Source organism: Rhipicephalus microplus, chromosome 9, assembly GCF_043290135.1.
Source record: "Rhipicephalus microplus isolate Deutch F79 chromosome 9, USDA_Rmic, whole genome shotgun sequence".
Classification (NCBI taxonomy): domain Eukaryota; kingdom Metazoa; phylum Arthropoda; class Arachnida; order Ixodida; family Ixodidae; genus Rhipicephalus; species Rhipicephalus microplus.
Window position 1 is genome coordinate 16,894,692 of NC_134708.1, and position 18,633 is coordinate 16,913,324.

At 44.2% G+C, this 18,633-nt stretch overlaps 1 protein-coding gene across 2 annotated transcripts; it reads left to right on the forward strand.

The window, feature by feature from the left end:
- The first annotated feature begins 1,158 nt into the window (after window positions 1–1,158).
- Window positions 1,159–18,519, forward strand: LOC119163518 (lysosomal-associated transmembrane protein 4A). 2 transcript variants are annotated; one of them, XM_037415525.2, is made up of 7 exons: window positions 1,159–1,678; window positions 4,088–4,280; window positions 5,790–5,866; window positions 7,948–8,166; window positions 11,982–12,071; window positions 12,513–12,530; window positions 18,042–18,519. In XM_037415525.2, the coding sequence occupies exons 1-7, from the start codon at window positions 1,580–1,582 to the stop codon at window positions 18,132–18,134; spliced, it is 789 nt and encodes a 262-aa protein (XP_037271422.1). In that variant the 5' UTR covers window positions 1,159–1,579; the 3' UTR covers window positions 18,135–18,519. The 2 variants fall into 2 exon arrangements, with proteins under 2 accessions (XP_037271422.1, XP_037271424.1); XM_037415527.2 differs by lacking the exon at window positions 12,513–12,530 and having other exon boundaries at window positions 18,042–18,400.
- Window positions 18,520–18,633: the final 114 nt, after the last annotated feature.

Genomic DNA, 18,633 nt, shown 5'->3' on the forward strand with positions numbered 1-18,633 from the left:
GGTCTCGGGCCTCGCAGGACCATTTGCTTGGCCTTATGCATGTCCGGACAACGCCTCACCATTGGTCCGAAATGCGAACCCATTCGCTTGCCTTTGCGTCATTTGCCTCAGCTACTGTAGCCTCAGAAGATAACCGATTCGGACCAATCGTACGAAGACAAGCGACCAGTTCGCTTTTGGAACCGCTGCAAGGTAGCGCAACTGTTCGTAACCATACACCGACAACATCTCTCGCAAGTGTACCCCGTCCTCGGACTCCAGTGATCGTGCTTCCATCTTTCCTGTCTCTGATGCTGATGACCTCTGATGGATGGCGCTTACCCACAAAAGGGGATGGGCCAAGAACCGGGCGGCAGGATACTTAAATGAAACTAAACTGAAAATGAAGCCAATCTGAAAAAGAAGCTTAAAATAATACTACCAAAAAACAAAAATGTGTGCTGAGCAAGCGGTCAAACCATCTTTTGTTTTTGAAAGACATAACTACGAATTATAAACTAAAGATCTGAAGAGGTAGTGGTTCACTAGCATGGTAATCTTTTAGCTGCGTTGATGTAATCAAACACAGCGGAGCATACATCCCTGTGGCAGTACTGTCTCTCCTATCCCCTCAGTTTGTAGTTGCTTCTTCTTCCTCTTTTCTACACCTTTACTTCTACCCTTTTTATCCCTCCTCACCCCCATCCCTTGTGAGCCCTGTGGCGGTGTCGCTCACTGAAGCAGACAATAACAGGACTCGCTTTTCTCTTCCTTTCTCTATCTTAAGAACCACTCGCAACCATCGCTAATCGCGGCGCAAACAACGTGATCGCCGTCGTGACGAGTTTTCTTCCGGCTAATGCAACCAACGTTACTAGATTAGAAGAATCTAGTAACGTTGAATGCAACGGTGATAGTCAGTCGTCCTATTACAAACTAGTATAAACAATAACGTAAATTCAACCTCGCAATTTTAGTCTTGCAAATTGACGCGTCATCTGTTGTTGAAATAGGTAAACGTTTTCTTAACAGTGTTTGTAAGTTTAAATCAGTTCGCTTTTTTCACAAGCCAGACATAGCTGGCGCAAATGTCGGAAATGTTGTAGTGATGAGTATTGAACACGGTGGGTTTAGACTGCTACGTGGTGCGTTATGTTGTGCTGGCGTTGCGTTAGTTGTGGAATGGTTGCGTGCGCTCTCGCGGCGTGGGCTAGGTTTCGCGTTCGGCTTTCGCTAGCGCCGTCAGCGCTGCTGGGGGCGGTATCGCCGCGCCGCGCCTGCTGTTTGCATACCTTCGGTGCCGAAAGATCCCTGTAATAAGCAGCTGCGGCGTTGTGTTTCGCGCAGCGCGCATATATCAGTTGACACACGGCAACCGCCGCCGCAGCGGCAGATCGCAGCGATCTTGTGTGTACTACGACGTCACCGCCAGCAGTGACGGAAACGGCGTGAACTGCGGCGCTCGCCCTCTAATTTAGGCTTAAATTTCTCGTGTCGCCCTGTTCTGTGACAGTGAACCTTCTTTGTAGCACCATTTGCCCCACGTCTCGTCGAACCAGCGCGAGTCCGTGACCCTGTCCTGACACAACGACGGGAAAAAATGCGCAGGAAAAGTGACCTCGTGAATCACAGCGCGTTCCGCTGCTGCTTCTGCTGTCATGTTCGCACTGGCACGGTGATTCTGGGCATCTGGCATTTGGTGAGTGCTTGCTACCACTCGAAATCGCTAATGTGTCGTCGCTTGCATCGGCCTTTGGAAGCGGTGCCCCGCGATACGCGACGATGTTGTGACGAGGAACGGGGAAAAAAATTATTTCGTGCGTCCGGTTGTGCAGAGGCGCAGGTCGATATTTGTGGGTTGAGACGAGCTACCTCCTTTTGTCGTTGGTTGTTAATGGCTGCCTTTTGTTTTGCTTGGCTGGCAGCTCGGCTGTCGTGTGTGTGTCTTTGTACTTCAGTAGCCCGAAGTGACGCACGCTTGTATGACGCAAATAGAGAGCGCAGCGCGAAACCACCTCACGCCTTGCAGTCGCGATGTTTAAATGGCACCTGCCGCCTGCATTCCCGCGCGCCGGGTGCCTTGTCGCCAGCGGAAACGCGTTTCTGTGCGTTCTTGGAGGCCCTGAAAGTTCATTTAATACCGCATTCCCGTGTGCAGGCCCAACAGCTGCAACGTAATGACGGATGTTGGTTTCAGCATAAAACAAGCAGCTAAAACCGGCAAAACAACTGTAAGATTAGCGTTGCTCTCATAGTGTGATATTTAAGAGGTAAAGCTTTAATAAATATTCGCGGGAATTGTTCGAGTAACGTCCCCTCATGATGGTCAGCTTTTATAGTTGAAGCTTGTACATCTCAGCACAATGTTTTTGGTAGTTGAGAAGTACGCTACGCACATTGCAGCCCTCGATTTTACTCTTGTGAGAGGGATGTGTCATATTGATCTGACCTACAAATACACCTTTCTGTTCAAATCGGGCGCATATATATAGTATTGCATAAAATTGTAAAGTTTTATGAACAAGGAAACACAGCATGGACCGAGGGATTGTGCCCAGCTTTTTAATTTAATAGTAAAGTAATGCAAGAGCAAGATTGTGGTTTATTTAACAAATTCATTGAGTCTCGCCTGCCGGCATGAGTCGTCATGTGGCAGGAAGTGGACGCATGTTATAGCATGTTGCAATGTCTGTGCTTCTGATTAATGCAACACAGAGCATGATGTTGAAGCTTTACGTAGTGCACATAAAATGTCGACCCCGCAATTGATTGAATATGGATGACGGATAGGTATTGATTGGGAATGAGTATGAAATTCAAATACATACAGGCTGGGTGGAATAAATTAGGCATTATTAAAGCTGCATTAGGAGTGCCAGATAATCTGGTTGTAAGAAAACTGGTTGCTTCTCACATGCAAGGACTGCACCCACAAAGAACGTTGAATCTGGTGCCAATGTTATCATAAAAAGAAAATGCTGCAAGCATTGGTCATATTTAAATAAAACAGTAAATAATATTTCTTAGGTAATTAGTGTATTAACTAATAAATTGTTAGTAAAGTTAAATTCCATCAATTAATACAACTGAGTATAGTGGTGTTACTTGTTCGGTACTTGTTTCCTGGCTACCGTTGTATGTGGCAGCTGTAGCAATTACAGCAATGGAACAAGCCACTATACTGCAGTGTTGTGACGAATCCACTCACTTGGTACCATAGTCAAGACCGAATACATAAATGTCTAACACAGTACAAGGCCACTCCAGTACTTCAAGTGTATTTTTTCGAGGAGTCTGAAGGCTTTGGCCTTTATTTATCGCGAAAAGAATGTTGTGTTCATAAATAACAAGAAAAAAGTGCTTACTCTATGTACATACAAAGCAGAGAAATGTATGGTACTAAAAAGCACGTCTGTGCAGGGTTTGCTTCACTGTACGAAATTTTTTATGCTTTATGACAATATATATCTTGTGGCCATACACCTCTGTGTAATTAAAAAATGGTTCTCACATTGACTATTAGCTTGTAAAACAAACCAGAATATAAAGTACAAGTGACCTTGATTTTTCTGCATAAAGTGTGGTTAGAGTCTATTTTTACTGTGTGTGGAACATCCATAAAATGTTAGACCAATGTACCTATTAGTAATTTCACTGTGAGTTTCGCCATAATATTTTCAACTGATGAGCTGCCCTTGTTGCTACGTATGTATAGCTTCTAAAAGTGCAGGATTATCCGTAGTGTAAAAGTTTGCATGTAAAAGTACGGAGTCATTTGTATTGTTCTGTCTGTTGTACCTGCTATTCATTAATAAAATATTTCTAAATTACGGAGGAGTGTCTGGCCACCATTAACAAAAGTATTTTGTTGAATTTTATGATACCTTTTTAGTGTCCATGTATAATAGAAAAATCTCTGCACCTAACAGATAAACTTGTGCATATCACTGAAACTGGGCATATATCACAAAAAAAATGTGGCTGTGACGAATATCATGTCCGTACTCTCCCAAGACTGTGTCAAGCTCATATGGGGAATCTCCATTGCGTTTGTATCCAAAAAGCCGCATCTTATGACTACTTTTGGAATACCCTCGCACCATCACAGATTCTCCACGTCCTTGCCTTGGCCATCCTCGTCAGCATGATGCTGCGGCCGGAGCTGGTCGAAAAGCTGTATGGAAACAACGGATCAGCGACGCAGCTCTCGGGCAGCTTCATCACCCGCTTCCGTCCCTCCGTCTACAACCACGAACTCTCGGACATGGCCAACGACCCCAAGCTGGCAAGCATTCGCAACGGTATGCTGTCTGTTTCATGGACATGTACTTAATTTTACATTCTCGCCTGTGTTTGCATAACTTATTTTAACAGATTCGTAAGCGTGCTCAATAGCATTCAGCAAGTCTGTTTCATTGTTCATAACTACAGCTGCATCCTCTTGACACTAGCCCTGCAGTCATTGAACATTGAATCGCTAGTTGTGATATTGAACTGAAGATTTAAATTTTTTATATGAAAGTAATACCTCTTCATCCGGCCTTTCTGTTGGTAACCTTAAACATTTGCTTATGAAAGTTGAACCAGTAACTCACATTCCTTGAACGTAGCATCTCTCAGTGCTTGTAATAACACATACAGATTAGGTTTTTCACTTGCAAAAGGGCTTTTGAATTCACCCCTTGTGAAAAATTTCCAAGTGAGGATAATTATGGTGTCTTGCTTAGAATAATTTTAAGGTGCCTTCCATATTTTTGTGAACTAGCTCCAGATTGCCAACTACCAGTGCCAACTTGCTGGTATGCTCACCAGTGCCAACTTGCTGTTGGCACTGGTGAGCATACGAAACTGTCAGCTAACCTCTTGATTGTTATATAACATAGGGATTTTCAAAGATTGCTGTTTGATCGATTCTTCTTTAGAAGTAGCAGCAAGTTTAGGGTTAAGGTTTCAAATCAAATGAGCTGTTCAAGCTGAGGTTTGTAGGGATATAGCTTGAACATGCTGAAACAAAATTTCGGCACATTTTTTATTGATGTTCATTGTCATCGTATTAGACTGTGTAACATTTTCGATTTTCCTTGTTCATGCTAGTTACATATTTTTCTTCTCCATCACGTTGTTACAATACTTCTAGAGTTTGCTACCTGTTTTTCTATTTGTGTAATCTGAAGCTCAAGTTTCATATATCTATGAATGTGGTGCAAGTGTAGTATTTGCTCAAGTTCTTCCTTTCGGCAGCTCATTCGCTGGAGGTAGTGGACAATCATTGTGCATTGCTGTTCTATGATGTCGCATACCTGTCCTCATGTATTGCATAGGCTTTGAAGCAACACTTTGTGTCAACTGCAGACACTCAAGATGTCTTTATTTTTTCTCTCTTTTTCTCTCTCCTCACTTTTCTTGACACACAGGACAGCAGCAAGGTACCCCTTCTTCTTTTTAACCTCTCTGCATGGCTTCATAGTTGTGTGTTGCGGTGATGCATAGTGTGTCGTGTCTGACTACGTTTGCCCACACTCATCCTGCGAGAGGTCTACCGTGTACCATTTATGTGCCGCGAACTTGTAACTCGTGCATGTGCAAAGCTGGGGCAGCATTCTGATGAGTTTGTCTTGAAAGATTTCATTGCTTGCACCTAATTCATCAGTATATGTGGATGGCAGCGTGTCTGGTGGCATGATGTCAAGACGTTGTTCTTTCCTATGTCAGCTTGCTTCACTTGTGGCTTGTAGTTCAGCTAGAGAGTAACTGTGTAGGATTTTGTTCGGATCTCTAAGCTGGTATTTTATTTTGTTTTCGTTTCCCAGAGGACCTTCATGTGGCTCTAGCCATCACCGTCTGCACAGGAGTTGTGACCCTGTTGCTACTGTATGGAACTATATGGGTAAGGACCTGCACAGGCGTGCGTTTGCTACTTCTTAATAGTACTTTGCTTTTGACTCCAGGTGGCAGCAGTAGCAAGGCCTTGCCTATTGTTGTATTTTTTTTTCTTGGTGTGCGTATACATTGGGAAGCAACAAAGGAATGGTGACGAGGCTCGCAGAACATATCGTTCTGGTGACAACTCAGCAGTTGTATAGAAGGGGTGAAGCTTCGTACTGGCAGCATGCGTAAACGCTAGCACCGGATTTTCGCCCTGGTGATTTTGGTATGAAAGTAAGGTGTGATGGAAGTAGGAGCCATTCCACAACTATGTTCTCCATGTTGAGCCAATGTAACTGACTTGCTATAACTAAATTTAATTGCAAAATGTTTGTTAATTGGTTCAGTTTTCTATTGCCCAAATTCAATCTCATTAAGATAAAATAACAACCTTCATGAGTTTTATAAAACTTGTGCAATAGCCAGCTATATTTTCAAAAATAATTGTTTCATTCTAGTCCTTTAGGCTTGAGCTTAAGCATAATTGCGTGCTCAAATGTATAAAAGTAGTACTTGCATTTTGTTGACATGCAAGTTTGGGCATGTCAACAATCTATTGCTCACCGATGGAGGCGGAAATGTTGTAGGCCCGTGTGCTCATATTTAGGTGCACGTTAAAGAACCCCAGGTGGTCTAAATTTCCGGAGCCCTCCACTACGGCGTCTCTCATAATCATATAGTGGTTTTGGGACGTTAAACCCCACAAATCAATCAATCAACACTCTATTGCTCAAAATATTGACAGCTCGGGGGGGAAAAATGAAGCCATGCAATATTTTTTCTTGTTTAAGAGCGCAGCTTTTAGGCGCCCGTTCCTGCACAAAGCGGCATTGCCGTCGATGGGGATAAAATAAAGAATTTTATAAACGGGAAAGAAAAAAATTTCAAAGCATTGAACAGAATATGAACTCTGGCCTCTGTGTGGCAGTGAAGTATTCTACCACAGAGCCACGGTGGTGCTTGCAAGTTGTGGGGTCTTGAAAGATCTGCCATTTTGAAAAAACACGGACACAGTAGCTGCGGTAAAGCAAGCCAGGCTCTTCTACATTTATTAAATTGCTTTTAATACAGTGATATTGCTAGCAGAATCTAATAATAAATCACTAACAACATTCTAAACAGCCTCATACAATATGCCAATACAACACATAAGCAAACATAGCCAAAAGGTACGGCATAACATGCGTCGCCGATGTTCAACTCACCATGAGGGATCCACGGGAAATGACCCGACGAACTTCCCGCAGTCTCGTCTGCTAGCGCCCACTGCCAAACCCAAAGAGATTAGCTACCGTGTGGCGGCACAGCTTGCACTACCACGCTAACCCTAACACACTTGAACACAGCGCCACTTCTCACTGGGCGGCTCTTAAACCTAACCGTGGCTAATCCGCAAGATTCACGTGTGCAACAAGTACAAACGACTTTACAGGGGGCAACAGCACCCCCACGAAGTCATTCGCAAGAAGACCTTATAAAGGTGTCATATCGGGCAAGGCATTGCATCAACCTATGTAATGTAGGGTGGCAGAAGAGCAAAATAGCAACCAGTCATCATGCAATGCCAATTATGTAATGAGAGTGTGGTTTAATGCTTGCCATCCACTACAAAGTGCTCGGCCTCAATTTTTCATTGTTGTTGGCCACATGCAGCATCAGCAATGTTTATGTACCTCACAGATGTGTAGCGAGTACCTCACTTATCCGCAGAAAGACTAATAATGGCGTTGTCAATACTTTGTAGAAAGCCAGAACTTCAAGCACAGTTGGCCTTCCCCAATATGCTCACAATTCGTATTAGGCAGTATCATAATTGTCGGTGAATTTTCGGTACTTATGTAGGCATCATTTTTACTCTTTATTTAAGCGTTCGGTTGCATTGCACATTTATTTCTCTTTTGTACACTTTGTACATGTTTCCATTTCATTCCTTGATTTTATGGTCCTTGTCTGTATATTCATTGCAATGTTCTGACTGTTTGAATGATAATGTGAAACTGATACTCACGAACGCCTGTGCCCCCTGCGACTTCTACTATGCAGGGTCAGCCCACGTACCTTATGCCGTTCTTCTGCCTGCAAGTGTTTGACTTTGTGCTGTCGGCGCTGACGGTGGTGGGGTACTTCTCGTACATGCCGGACGTGCGCCGGCTAGTGGCCTCATCCCGAGAGCTACCGCTGCAAAAGGAACTGCTGCGTCTCGATCCACAGTGGCTCTGCACTGTCGTCATGATTGGCTTCGTCGCCTGCATGATGATCAAGGTCGGTTGCTCAGAGAAAACTTTAAAGGCCAACTGCAATGTTTTTTTTTTTTTTTTTGCCATGTCGGGATAATAGTGCTTTTATGTCCCCGAGACACTCTTCTAATGCACCTGATGGCTGAAATTCTCAACAAATTCGAAAATCTGTAATATTGAAACCCAACCAAGTGCGCTTCTACGTGTGACGTGATCATATGCCTGAACCTGCCTGATTGCGCATAATACCCGCCAAATGGCACTACCTGTCCACGCCGTTCACTGCGAACAAATTTGGGTGCATATTAAAGAACCCCAGGTGGTTTAAATTTCTGCAGCCCTCCATTACGGAGTCTCTCATAATCATATGGTGGTATTGGGACGTTAAACCCCACATATCAATCAGTCAACTGTTATACTCTGTGTACTTTTGGTTAATTACAACTGTAACACTTTTGAAAAATAATTTTAGGGTAATATAAAATATAATTGTAACATAGTAGGCTGTCTCATGTAGAACTTACATTACAAGTTTCTGTAAATTACGTGTGATATACCTATGGAGCAAAATCCTAGGTGGCTTGTACTTTCCAATTTCAGTGCATGCTAATGCACTCCAGGGGGTATAAATTACTTGAAGCCCTCAACTACGGCATCTTAATTAACCTGGGTCGCTTCGGGATGCTAAATCCCCAAAAAACAACAAAACCAAACAGTGCAGACGTTCTATTATATTGATATATATGAGACCCGGGCCTAATAAGCTCCTGGCTCGGGCCCGACCCGAGCCTGAAGCTCATGAGCCCTGCCCTGGCCCGATCCGACAATGCCTTACCCGGTCTAGCCCGGCCTGTGGGCAGGGCTAGGCCCGAGCCCATGCAGTGCTCGACAATACATATAAACTTTTTATATTGAAACTAGGCCTATACAAATAACATTCCTTTTATTTCAAAGGATTGAAGTGAAAAAAGCTTTGAATATTTAACTTATGTTTTAAAGTTTACTACACTTATAGCACATAAGCCAATATAACAAGCTTCAAGAATCTAAATTTAAATAAAAGTGAATTCGTATACTGCAATATTGTTCGAATATTTGAAGCATTCAGATATTTGCACAAACCTAGTCATATACCGTATTTACTCGCATAATAGGTGCACTTTTTTTTCAGAAAATTCGGCTCAAAGTTAGGGGTGCGCCAATTACGCGGGGTAAAATATTCGAAAATTTTTTCAACTCGGTTCTCGCGCTTTAAATCTGCACACTTGTCAAGTAAAAGGAGACTTTATCGTTTACCAATTAATTCAGCATAAAACAAACATACCTACGTACCTTTTAATGAACAAGCGAGAGCCGTCAACTGCACACACACACGTAAAATTTATTTACACAAAAGTCTTTTTCCCTATTCGGAGTCCGAGTCGGAGATCACACATTCATCCTCGCCGAGCGGGGATTCGTTTTCGGTGTCCGAATCATCGGCACCCCACAACATGTCATCCTCACTCGCATCCAGTGCGTTCGAGATACCCGTCGTCTTGAAGCTTTTCCTGACGACTTCGTCGGAGATCGCCTGCCACGCTTCCACGATCCAAGCGCACAGCATTTCCACAGGCGGCCTCTTAATCTTACCACCTGGAGTCGGCTGATGTGGTCCTCCAGCCATCCAGGTGGTGTACAGCCTTCGAACATTGTCCTTGAAAGGTTTATTCAAGGACACGTCCAAAGGCTGCAGTATCGATGTGAGGACGCCCGGAATCACTGCCAGATCTGTGCGTAGCTCCTTTAGCTCATCTCGTACGCGGTCTACTAGGTGCCCACGAAAACTCTCCAGGACAAGCATGGACGGCAACAACAGACCACCCGGCCGCCGACCCCAGACTGTTTTCACCCAATCCACCATGAGTTCCGCGCTCATCCAGCCTTTTTCCTGGACTCTGACGCTGATGCCTTGAGGGAATTTCGCCTTTGGGAGCGTCTTACGTTTAAAAATAATGTAAGGCTGTAGCTTACGCCCATCCGCTGTCACCGCCAGCATTACGGTGCATCGTTGTTTATCAGCGCCAGATGTTCTGACGATGATGCTCCGTGCACCTTTCTCCTCCACTGTCGTGTTCCACGGCATATCAAAGCAAAGGGGGGTCTGATCCGCGTTGCCGATCTGGGACAAAATGAAGTCTTTCTGCTGTCGGAGCTTTATAACAAAACTGTGGAAGTCCACCACTTTGTCCTCATATGCTGCGGGCAAGCGCTGGCACAAGGTGGTCCGCCTTCGCAGTGCGAGGCCATGGCGCCGCATGAAACGAGTTGTCCATCCGGAGCTGGCTTTGAACTCTTTTGCTTCGATGCCCTGCGCTCGGGCTATTCTGCGCGCCTCAGTCTGCACAATAACCAACGACACAGCACAGCCGTCTTGTCGTAACTCCCGTATATGCCGGACCAGTTGCTCTTCGACGTTCGGATACCTGCCGGTCTTGGCACTGCGGAAAGCCCGTCGTGTCTTCTTCGTTGCCTTAAGTTTTTCTTCTTGGTCCCTCCAGTACCGAATACTGGTTTCTCCAACGCCGAAATGCCTGCTTGCAGCCCGGTTGCCGTGCTCCAGCGCGTACTGCACTGCCTTCAGTTTAAACCCAGCCGTGTAGCTCGCGTACTTCCCCATGGTGGAACCAAAGTTCAATACACGACCACAACATACGCACACCGCTTGCAAAATGGCATTTCTTTCTTTTTCTCTGATGGTGGTGATGGCGATCGAGCCCCCGGCGTTGTACACGTGACCTCAAAAAACGCGGCGACTTGGGGGGTATCAGTAATTGATGGAACAGCCGTTTTTTTTTTTTCGCTCATGGACGCTTTATTTTTTCAAGTTTTATTTCGACAAACACGTTGGTTAGGTCGTTGCACTTCGAATTTTTTTTATTTGCTCGTCGATTTGCCTTCTTTTTTTCTTCAGAGTACGGGGACCGCGTTCCAACTGTACCGCTGGGGGGTAGAATCGTTTCTGATCACGGCCAAGTTCGGGGTGCGCCTATTATGCGAGTGCGCCGATTATGCGAGTAAATACGGTATATGTTTGAAGCTAGAGAAATATAATCTACCTTATTTATTTTTGGGATTTCTTGTTGGTGTAAAGTCTGTATGAGTTGAGAATAAATTATGCAGTTGTACAGTAATTTTGAATTGAAATGCATCTTTTTTTAATATGAATGCTTATGAGCAATGGCTCGTGATAGCTACATCACGTCGGTGCAAATCTAGTTGCTAAAAGTTGTGCTAGCTCTGTTGTCAGTGTTCAAGTCGAAATTTCACTGTGGTCTGAACTGTCGATGCTGAAAACAAGTGTTTGCGTTGCTTAGCCCTAAATTTTGCTTTTCAAGCCGTGAGTGCTGTACATTACCAACACAACACCTACACAATTACAATGCAACAAACTGACGTATTGTGATTTGCCAAATGTGAATCACAGATGTAAACAAAGCAGTGTGCAGTTTAACCCCTTTATAAGAGGCATGCTCCAGACAGCAATTCTTGTTTTTTATATGTCTCTATAAGCCATGCATGTATTTTCTTGTCAATCCGTACTTTACTGTAGGCACACTTTTGACTCTTATACTCATTTGTTTTTCATATCAGTGTCCCTCATAAAGGGGTTAGACTGTATTTGCATATGAATAGCTCTCTCCACTAGCTGTCGTGGTTGTCAGCTCCTGTGTTGCGACGTGGTCATGTTTAGAGACAAATCCTTCATTTCTGATTGTTCTATTTTGGAGGGGAACAGGTGGCGTGCTTACTTGTAGGAATTGGTGCGGTTTTAATTCTGGCTGTCTGTACCCCTTTCAGGCCTACGTGATGGGCATCGTCTGGTCCTGCTACAAATATCTGCGACTCCGGCAAGAAGCCAGCCTTCCCGATGTTGAATCCGATTCTGAGGTGAGATTCCCATTATTTAACGAAAATTGTTGCTTTTAAATTGGTCATGTTCTTGGACAGTCCGTTGCAACCGTGATCCATTAGTGATTGACATCAAAAGAGGGAGGGGGGTTATATTTTGGAGGGATCGATTTGGAGAGAGTCATTGCATATACGTCATACAAGCATCTGAGCAATTTCTATGTGAATTTTTTGGAAGGCGTCAAACCCAGCTCATTGAGCCGTAGCCACGGTTCCATGGATGTGCTTGTCTCGAGTGTGGGAAAACCACGCTGCAACATGGATAAAAAAAAATTACCTTGACAACTACTACTATTAAGTTCGTAACACCATGCCGTGAACTTTTTGCTTGCCTGCACGAATGACTCTATAGTTTCTCGCGAGCATCGCTGGTTGTGCAGATTGTCGTGACTCAGAGTGGCGTGCATTCTCTGCTTTCAGGTGTTGCCGTACGGCCAGGTAGGCGTTGGTTTTTATTTTGCTTTGCTTTGCTTTCTCCACCACATAACCGTAGATCATTTGTAGTTACATATGTAGAATAGTTGTTGAGTGGTAGAAGCATGCTGGGGCATTGATGGCATTAATTACTGTAGCGCACAGTCTCCAGGGTTAGTTGTACAAGCAGTGTCTTGCAGTGTAAACTTGCCATGGCGGCGTAGGAACCACGATGTCCTGTCGTGAAGCATGAGGTCGTGGCTTTGATCGCAGGCTCCACTGGCACCGTTTGTTTGGGGCCAAATTGAAGAGAACCTCCCTGTACTTGGATTTAGGTCACTTTAAACACCCCTGTTCGTCAATATTGATATGGAGTTTGCCATTTATAACTTACTTTGGCATTTTATGGTTACATGATGTTTGAAAAAAGTGTACCTCTAGTGGGACTTGTCCTTAATGGCATCTAAGTTGAAACGGAAAAGATAACACGCTTGTTTAAGTTCGCTGAGGCTTCTTTCTTGGCAAGCGCAATGCTACATATACTTAAACAGCCACACTTGCAAACGGTAGCAAACCGGCTTTCGTTGACTGGTTAACTTCCCTGCCTTTCCCTTCTCTCTCGCTAAGAAATCCCCCACAAAATATTTAAAAAAATTATGTGTATTACATGTGCCCTTAACTTTTGAGACGATTAGCAGTGTTTGTTTGTTGATTGATATGTGGAGTTAAACATCCCAAAATCACCATATTATTATGAGAGACACCGTAGTGGAGGGCTCCGGAAATTTCGACCACTTGGGGTTCTTTGACGTGCACCCAAATCTGAGCACACGGGCCTACACCATTTCCGCCTCCATAGTGTTTGTTTGTTACTCATTGTGGAGTTGGCGAAAAATTCTGAAGCTTTGGAATGGGAGGGGGGGGGGGGGGCATAATAAGGCAGCTGTGTCGAGTTTCTGGCGCCTCGAAGTAGCACATGTACAGCTACGAGATTTAATGGCTGCCCTTAAGTTGCTGCCATTCGCCATAGAGTTTCCTAATATACACTAGAGGGAACTCTGGCGCTAGTGTCTATGGAAGTTCAACGCACGGCGCTTAAGAGAGCATGGGAATGATGGGTAGTACACACATTTGTCTAATATTCGTACTTCTGGCCTGCTTTTGGCTCCGTGTGTGTTTGTGTGGCTGCTTGGAGCTATTTTCTTACGAAACAATTAGCAAATGTTAACCGCTTAACCATCTTATTCTTTTAGACTTACCTTTCCAAATCGGGTCACGAAGTTCAAAAGGTTTGAATCTTTCTTTCAAAACGAAACCGAAACACGGTAATAAACGAAGCCACAAGTACGATTGGTTGCCCGCAAGTACAAAGACTAGGCGAATTCGTGTACTATACCCATCATTCCCATGGTCGCTGAACGATCACAGCGCCAGAGCCCCTCCAGTTAATTTTAAGAAACTCTATGCCATTCGCCAAACAACCCTCAGCCAAATGGCTGAAGACGGCATCCCCTGTGGATTTATACCTCTGAATTTTGAAAGTGAGGGCTCGGGTTTCGTTTGACACGGTGTAGAAGACCTCGGGTTGCGGGAGTCTGAAACAAATTCAATGGAATGGCGGAAGACGGGTACGACAAACGCGAGTTTGGGACGCAACGAGAAAAGAGCAGAGGCAGGAGGACAAGGGGCGGCATCCTTGGAACCGCGTGAGAGGGACAAATGTTGTTTTTCGCTTCTCCCAATACAAGCGACTGCTGCAGTTCAATAAAGGCAAGTGGTGCAGAAAACATGTAAGAAAAAATTGCCCGCAGCTTCCCTCGGGGGAACACTGAGGAGGATGCGGAAGCGGTTCCGCCAACAGTTTGGTCGGCGCTGGTCGAAGGGACGTCGATCATTCTGTTTGTGGATTCGTTGGCATCCATTTCATGGCGACTTCGGACGTCGACGCGCCGTACAAACCAAAGGACGAGCGGCAACTGAGCGAGCGAGCGCCGACCTTGAGTATATATACAGCGCGACGGCGCATGCGCTGTCAGCTGTCGAATGTTCTCGAAGGAGAAGCGCGCGCGCGGCACAGATGGCGACGGCGCGACGGCGCATGCGCTGTCAGCTGTCGAATGTTCTCGAAGGAGAAGCGCGCGCGGCACAGATGGTGGGTGACAGCGCGACGGCGCATGCGCGCGCGTCAGCTGTCGAATGTTCGAGAAGCGGTGCGGACGGCGCGGACGGCGCACTACAAGGCGCGAGTATAAGATGCTTCCGCATCTAAAAGGGAACACTTTGTTTTCTATGGGCAACAACCACACCAATGGTTTCCATCTCAAATTTCGGGGAAGAACCTGCAGCCATTACACAAGTAATGTGGTAAACCTTGTAAATAGTTTTCTTTTTGTATTATTTTCCTCGTAACAATATCATGTTTCTGGCATGAGAAACTTCAAAATTTAGCAGTTTGAAAACTGGCATTTAACTTAAGAAGGAGGCCGCTCACTTAGTGGCATCTTTGTGGTAAAGAGGCTCCTTCATAGAAGACTAAAAAGTACTAGTGTCTCTGCAGATGTGTTACTTCTGTGTTGTTCATCTTAATTGATGACAAGAATGGCAAATGGTGAAGTTTAAGGGGGGTAGCTTTATGGGCTTTGAAAAACCCTTTGGGAAAATATGAACTCCCTGCCCTGCCTAACTTTGCCTTAAAAATTATTTTTTGTCGTTTTTTTTTTTTCACTTTGGTCTCCTCTTTTGAAGTGTATGATTTTCTAGGATTGCAGTCTGACTTCTTGGTTCAGGAAGTGACTACCACCTAAAGTTGCCAGGCTGATCTTGCCTGTAGAAAGTGCCCAAAGCAACCAATCGGCAGCTTCGCTTCAATATCTTTAACACTGACTTGTGCCAAAGCTACTTGAGTGTTTGAAATCACTGTAAGAATACTCAGCAGAGATATAGAACTCCTTTGATAATTATTAGTAATATGCCAGAAATGATTTTATGTAGTATGAATGCACTAAAGTGACACCATTTTTCGTTCACGTTGTTTTCTTTTGGTAGCGACTCAATGAGCAGTTCTACAGCAAGCTCTTATGTATGTAAATGGCTGTATGGTTGCATTGGGCATTTCAAGACCTTCTTAATTTTATGTTGAGATATAACAAACTTTAAAACTCGTTCGTGTGAACAGCCATGGTAAATAAAAATACATGGCTGATCCGCCTGTCATGGGAATCCGTAAAACAAGAAAATGAAACCTGTCTTCACAAAGGTTGTTCTGCATTTATTGTGCATTGTTTTGTCTCAAGGGCAAAGGAATGAATGCTATAGGGCGATACCACGAGAGATCAAATGTGCATGTCCGTTCGATATTGATGCGCAAGCGTTGGAGAGCTGATTTCGCAGAAATTCCGGTGTCGGCGTCCTTGTTTGTGAGTGAAAAATCGTCATCGTGTGCGTGACGGAAAAATCGAGAAAGACGCAAATAAAATAAATAATAAAAAGTTCTGGGTCCGAGTGGGGATGGAATGCGGGTCGCTCGCATGGAAAGCGCGCATTCTACCCCAGATCCGTGAGTCTGCTCGTGATTACAGTGAAGATAACTTCTTCTGCTTAGAAATCCAGTGAAAGTAAACTTTCGTGCTTGGTGAACACGTGCACCCTGTATACGTGCTTCACAGTGCAACGTGAATTATTGCAGTTAGAATGCGTGATGGTACTAGCGTACATTGTCATTGGGTGTCAAAACGTGTGGTTATCATAACTTCTTGGTTTATGGCCGGTAACTTAGATTTGGGTGTACGTCAAAGAACCCCAGGTGGTCGAAATTTCTGGAGCCCTCCACTACGGCGTTTCTCCTAATCATATGGTGGTTTTGGGATGTTAAACCCCACATATCAATCATTAACAGCTGGTAACTTGCTACAAAAGGCACACACGTTACTCCACTTATTCCGTTAAGGCCATGTAGTGGGTGCACAGCAAGTTCGAATTCATTTAATGCACTAGGTGTTGGAAGTAAGCATTAGAGACGGGATATCGCTGTCGCATTCAACTCTTGTGTGTGTCCCTTTTTTTGTCTGTCTTTTTTTTAGAGGTTATGTGGGCATATGCAAAGTCACAGAACCGTAAATTTTATTTAGGAGAAACTCTTCCAGTGTGCCAGAAAAATATTTGTAGGTGGCGGCACGGGAGTGCTCTTCTTGCTCATAATATTTTTGCATTTCTCGGCCAAGTTTTACACGAGCCATAAATGTGCAGAAAATTATTTTGCTTGGTTTTAATGTGCAATACTGTGAATTACATGTACGATTTCTTTATTCTATCTTCAAAAGGGAAAAAGTGAAGAAATGGTAAACACAACCGAGACCAAAAAAGTTTGCCAACTTTGATGCATTTTCGTGCGTTTTCTATTTCATACACAAACTTCAAGCCTTGGTGAAATATAGAACAGGGTCCTTGCAGCATTTTGGCGAGAGGCCATCTTAATGTAAAAAAATAATTTAAGAAGCCAGGTTTTTTTAAAAAAGCTCATTTAAAAAAAATTAAACTAGAAAAACTCTGGTCTCAATTCTGACCAGTCTTTTATAGAAGAGCGCTTACGTCAATCAGTCTACGGTTTCAGTATCATATGTCCTCATCGGCATTAACGAGATACTATAACGGGCCAAAATGACCCTTGCCAAGCATTCTCACTTCAGTGTCTATGGTGTTTCTTATCTGCTTGCATTGTGTGTAAAGCTACACTTTTAATTGTTTTGCTACAGCAAAACTTCACTCTGGTGGCCTTTCTTCAGGAAAGATGTACTCTCAGACTTTGTTTGTGTCAAGTGTGTGCACGAGTGGGCTGCTTCCGCTCTCTAAAGGGCCAACAGAATTTACAATCTACAATCTTACCTGCAAGCATCAGCAGAAAGGTGGATGGGCGTGTTCAAGCTATCAATGGCTTCCTCTTTTTCTGAAGAAACGGAGCTGGCAACCTTGTTACTGCCTACTACCACTATGCAAGCGCTTGAGAGCTTTTTGTCGTGCTACGTAGAGGGCGACATTGGACTTTAAACAATCGTAACACTGAACGGTGTGCCCCTATAGATGCCATTCTTGCTGCATGTATCTCTCCTTCAGTTGACAAAATCCACAGATGAAAAAATGGTGCTTGAAAAGTGTTAGAGGATCATTTTAAAAGATAAGGTATAGCCCAATGGGTCAAGCAGAGGAAATAGTTGATATTAAAAGAAAAAATTGGGCATGAGCTGGTCATGTAATGCTCGGGACAACTGGTGCTCACTTAGAGCAACAGAAAGGATACCAGGGTAACTGGTAAGAGAGACAACTACGGAGTGTTAGGGCAACAAAATTAAAATGTTCACTGGGTACTGTGGACTTGGTTCATGCTTGATAGGGTGAATTCGAGATTACTTGGAGAGGCCTTCATCTGGCATTGCAGTTAAAATAGGCTGATGATGATGATGAAACTATTGTCCCCTCCTCTCCTTTTATTCATACATTGATGAGTGATAGTTATAACAGTTGACCACCCTTCGATTCCAGGCTCTGTTGCCTCCTGACTACGAGACAGCGACCAAGATGCCCGCATTTGTGCCCGTCTACGCACCTCCGCCGTACCCAAGCCACAGCACTTGAATTTCGATTATTGCGGCAGACAGCGCATCGGTGTAGGTCCACCACCAGCAAACCGATTCAGCTTCTGGCTGTTGAATGGCGCTTGGTGGTCTCTAAAATGACCCGTTCCTGTGCAAATTTTGGCGTCCCTCGTGCATTTTTTATGTTTTCTTTCTTGTTTGCCCCGTCATTTCACGAATGCACCCCCAGTTCCACCCTTGTTACGTCATAGTCCAAATTGAGCACTGCATGTCTTGGACATGATGATCATGCCGTTTTTTGTTTTTTTTTGCTGTTTTCACATCAGTAAGAATGTTACAACAAGCAAGTTTTATGCTAGCTGTACCCAGGGTTTACAAAAGGCTTTTAATAGCTCTTTGGCAGATGGTGAAAAAAATCATTTTAATTTGAGGGTGCTGCGAAGATTTTGTGAGTATTATGAATTGCTTTCGAAATGTGCAGCCCAACTTGTAGGTAAGGTACGTTTCACTTGTTCTTGTAGCTGCAGAACAAGCTTCAG

What these genes read in the sequence shown, in the direction of transcription:
- LOC119163518 (XM_037415525.2), top strand. Translation starts at nt 1,580, where the DNA reads ATGCGCAGGAAAAGTGACCTCGTGAATCACAGCGCGTTCCGCTGCTGC. An exon ending in TTCTGGGCATCTGGCATTTG is followed by an intron (nt 1,679 to 4,087) that starts GTGAGTGCTTGC and finishes GCACCATCACAG; the next exon opens with ATTCTCCACGTCCTTGCCTT. An exon ending in TACTGTATGGAACTATATGG is followed by an intron (nt 5,867 to 7,947) that starts GTAAGGACCTGC and finishes TCTACTATGCAG; the next exon opens with GGTCAGCCCACGTACCTTAT.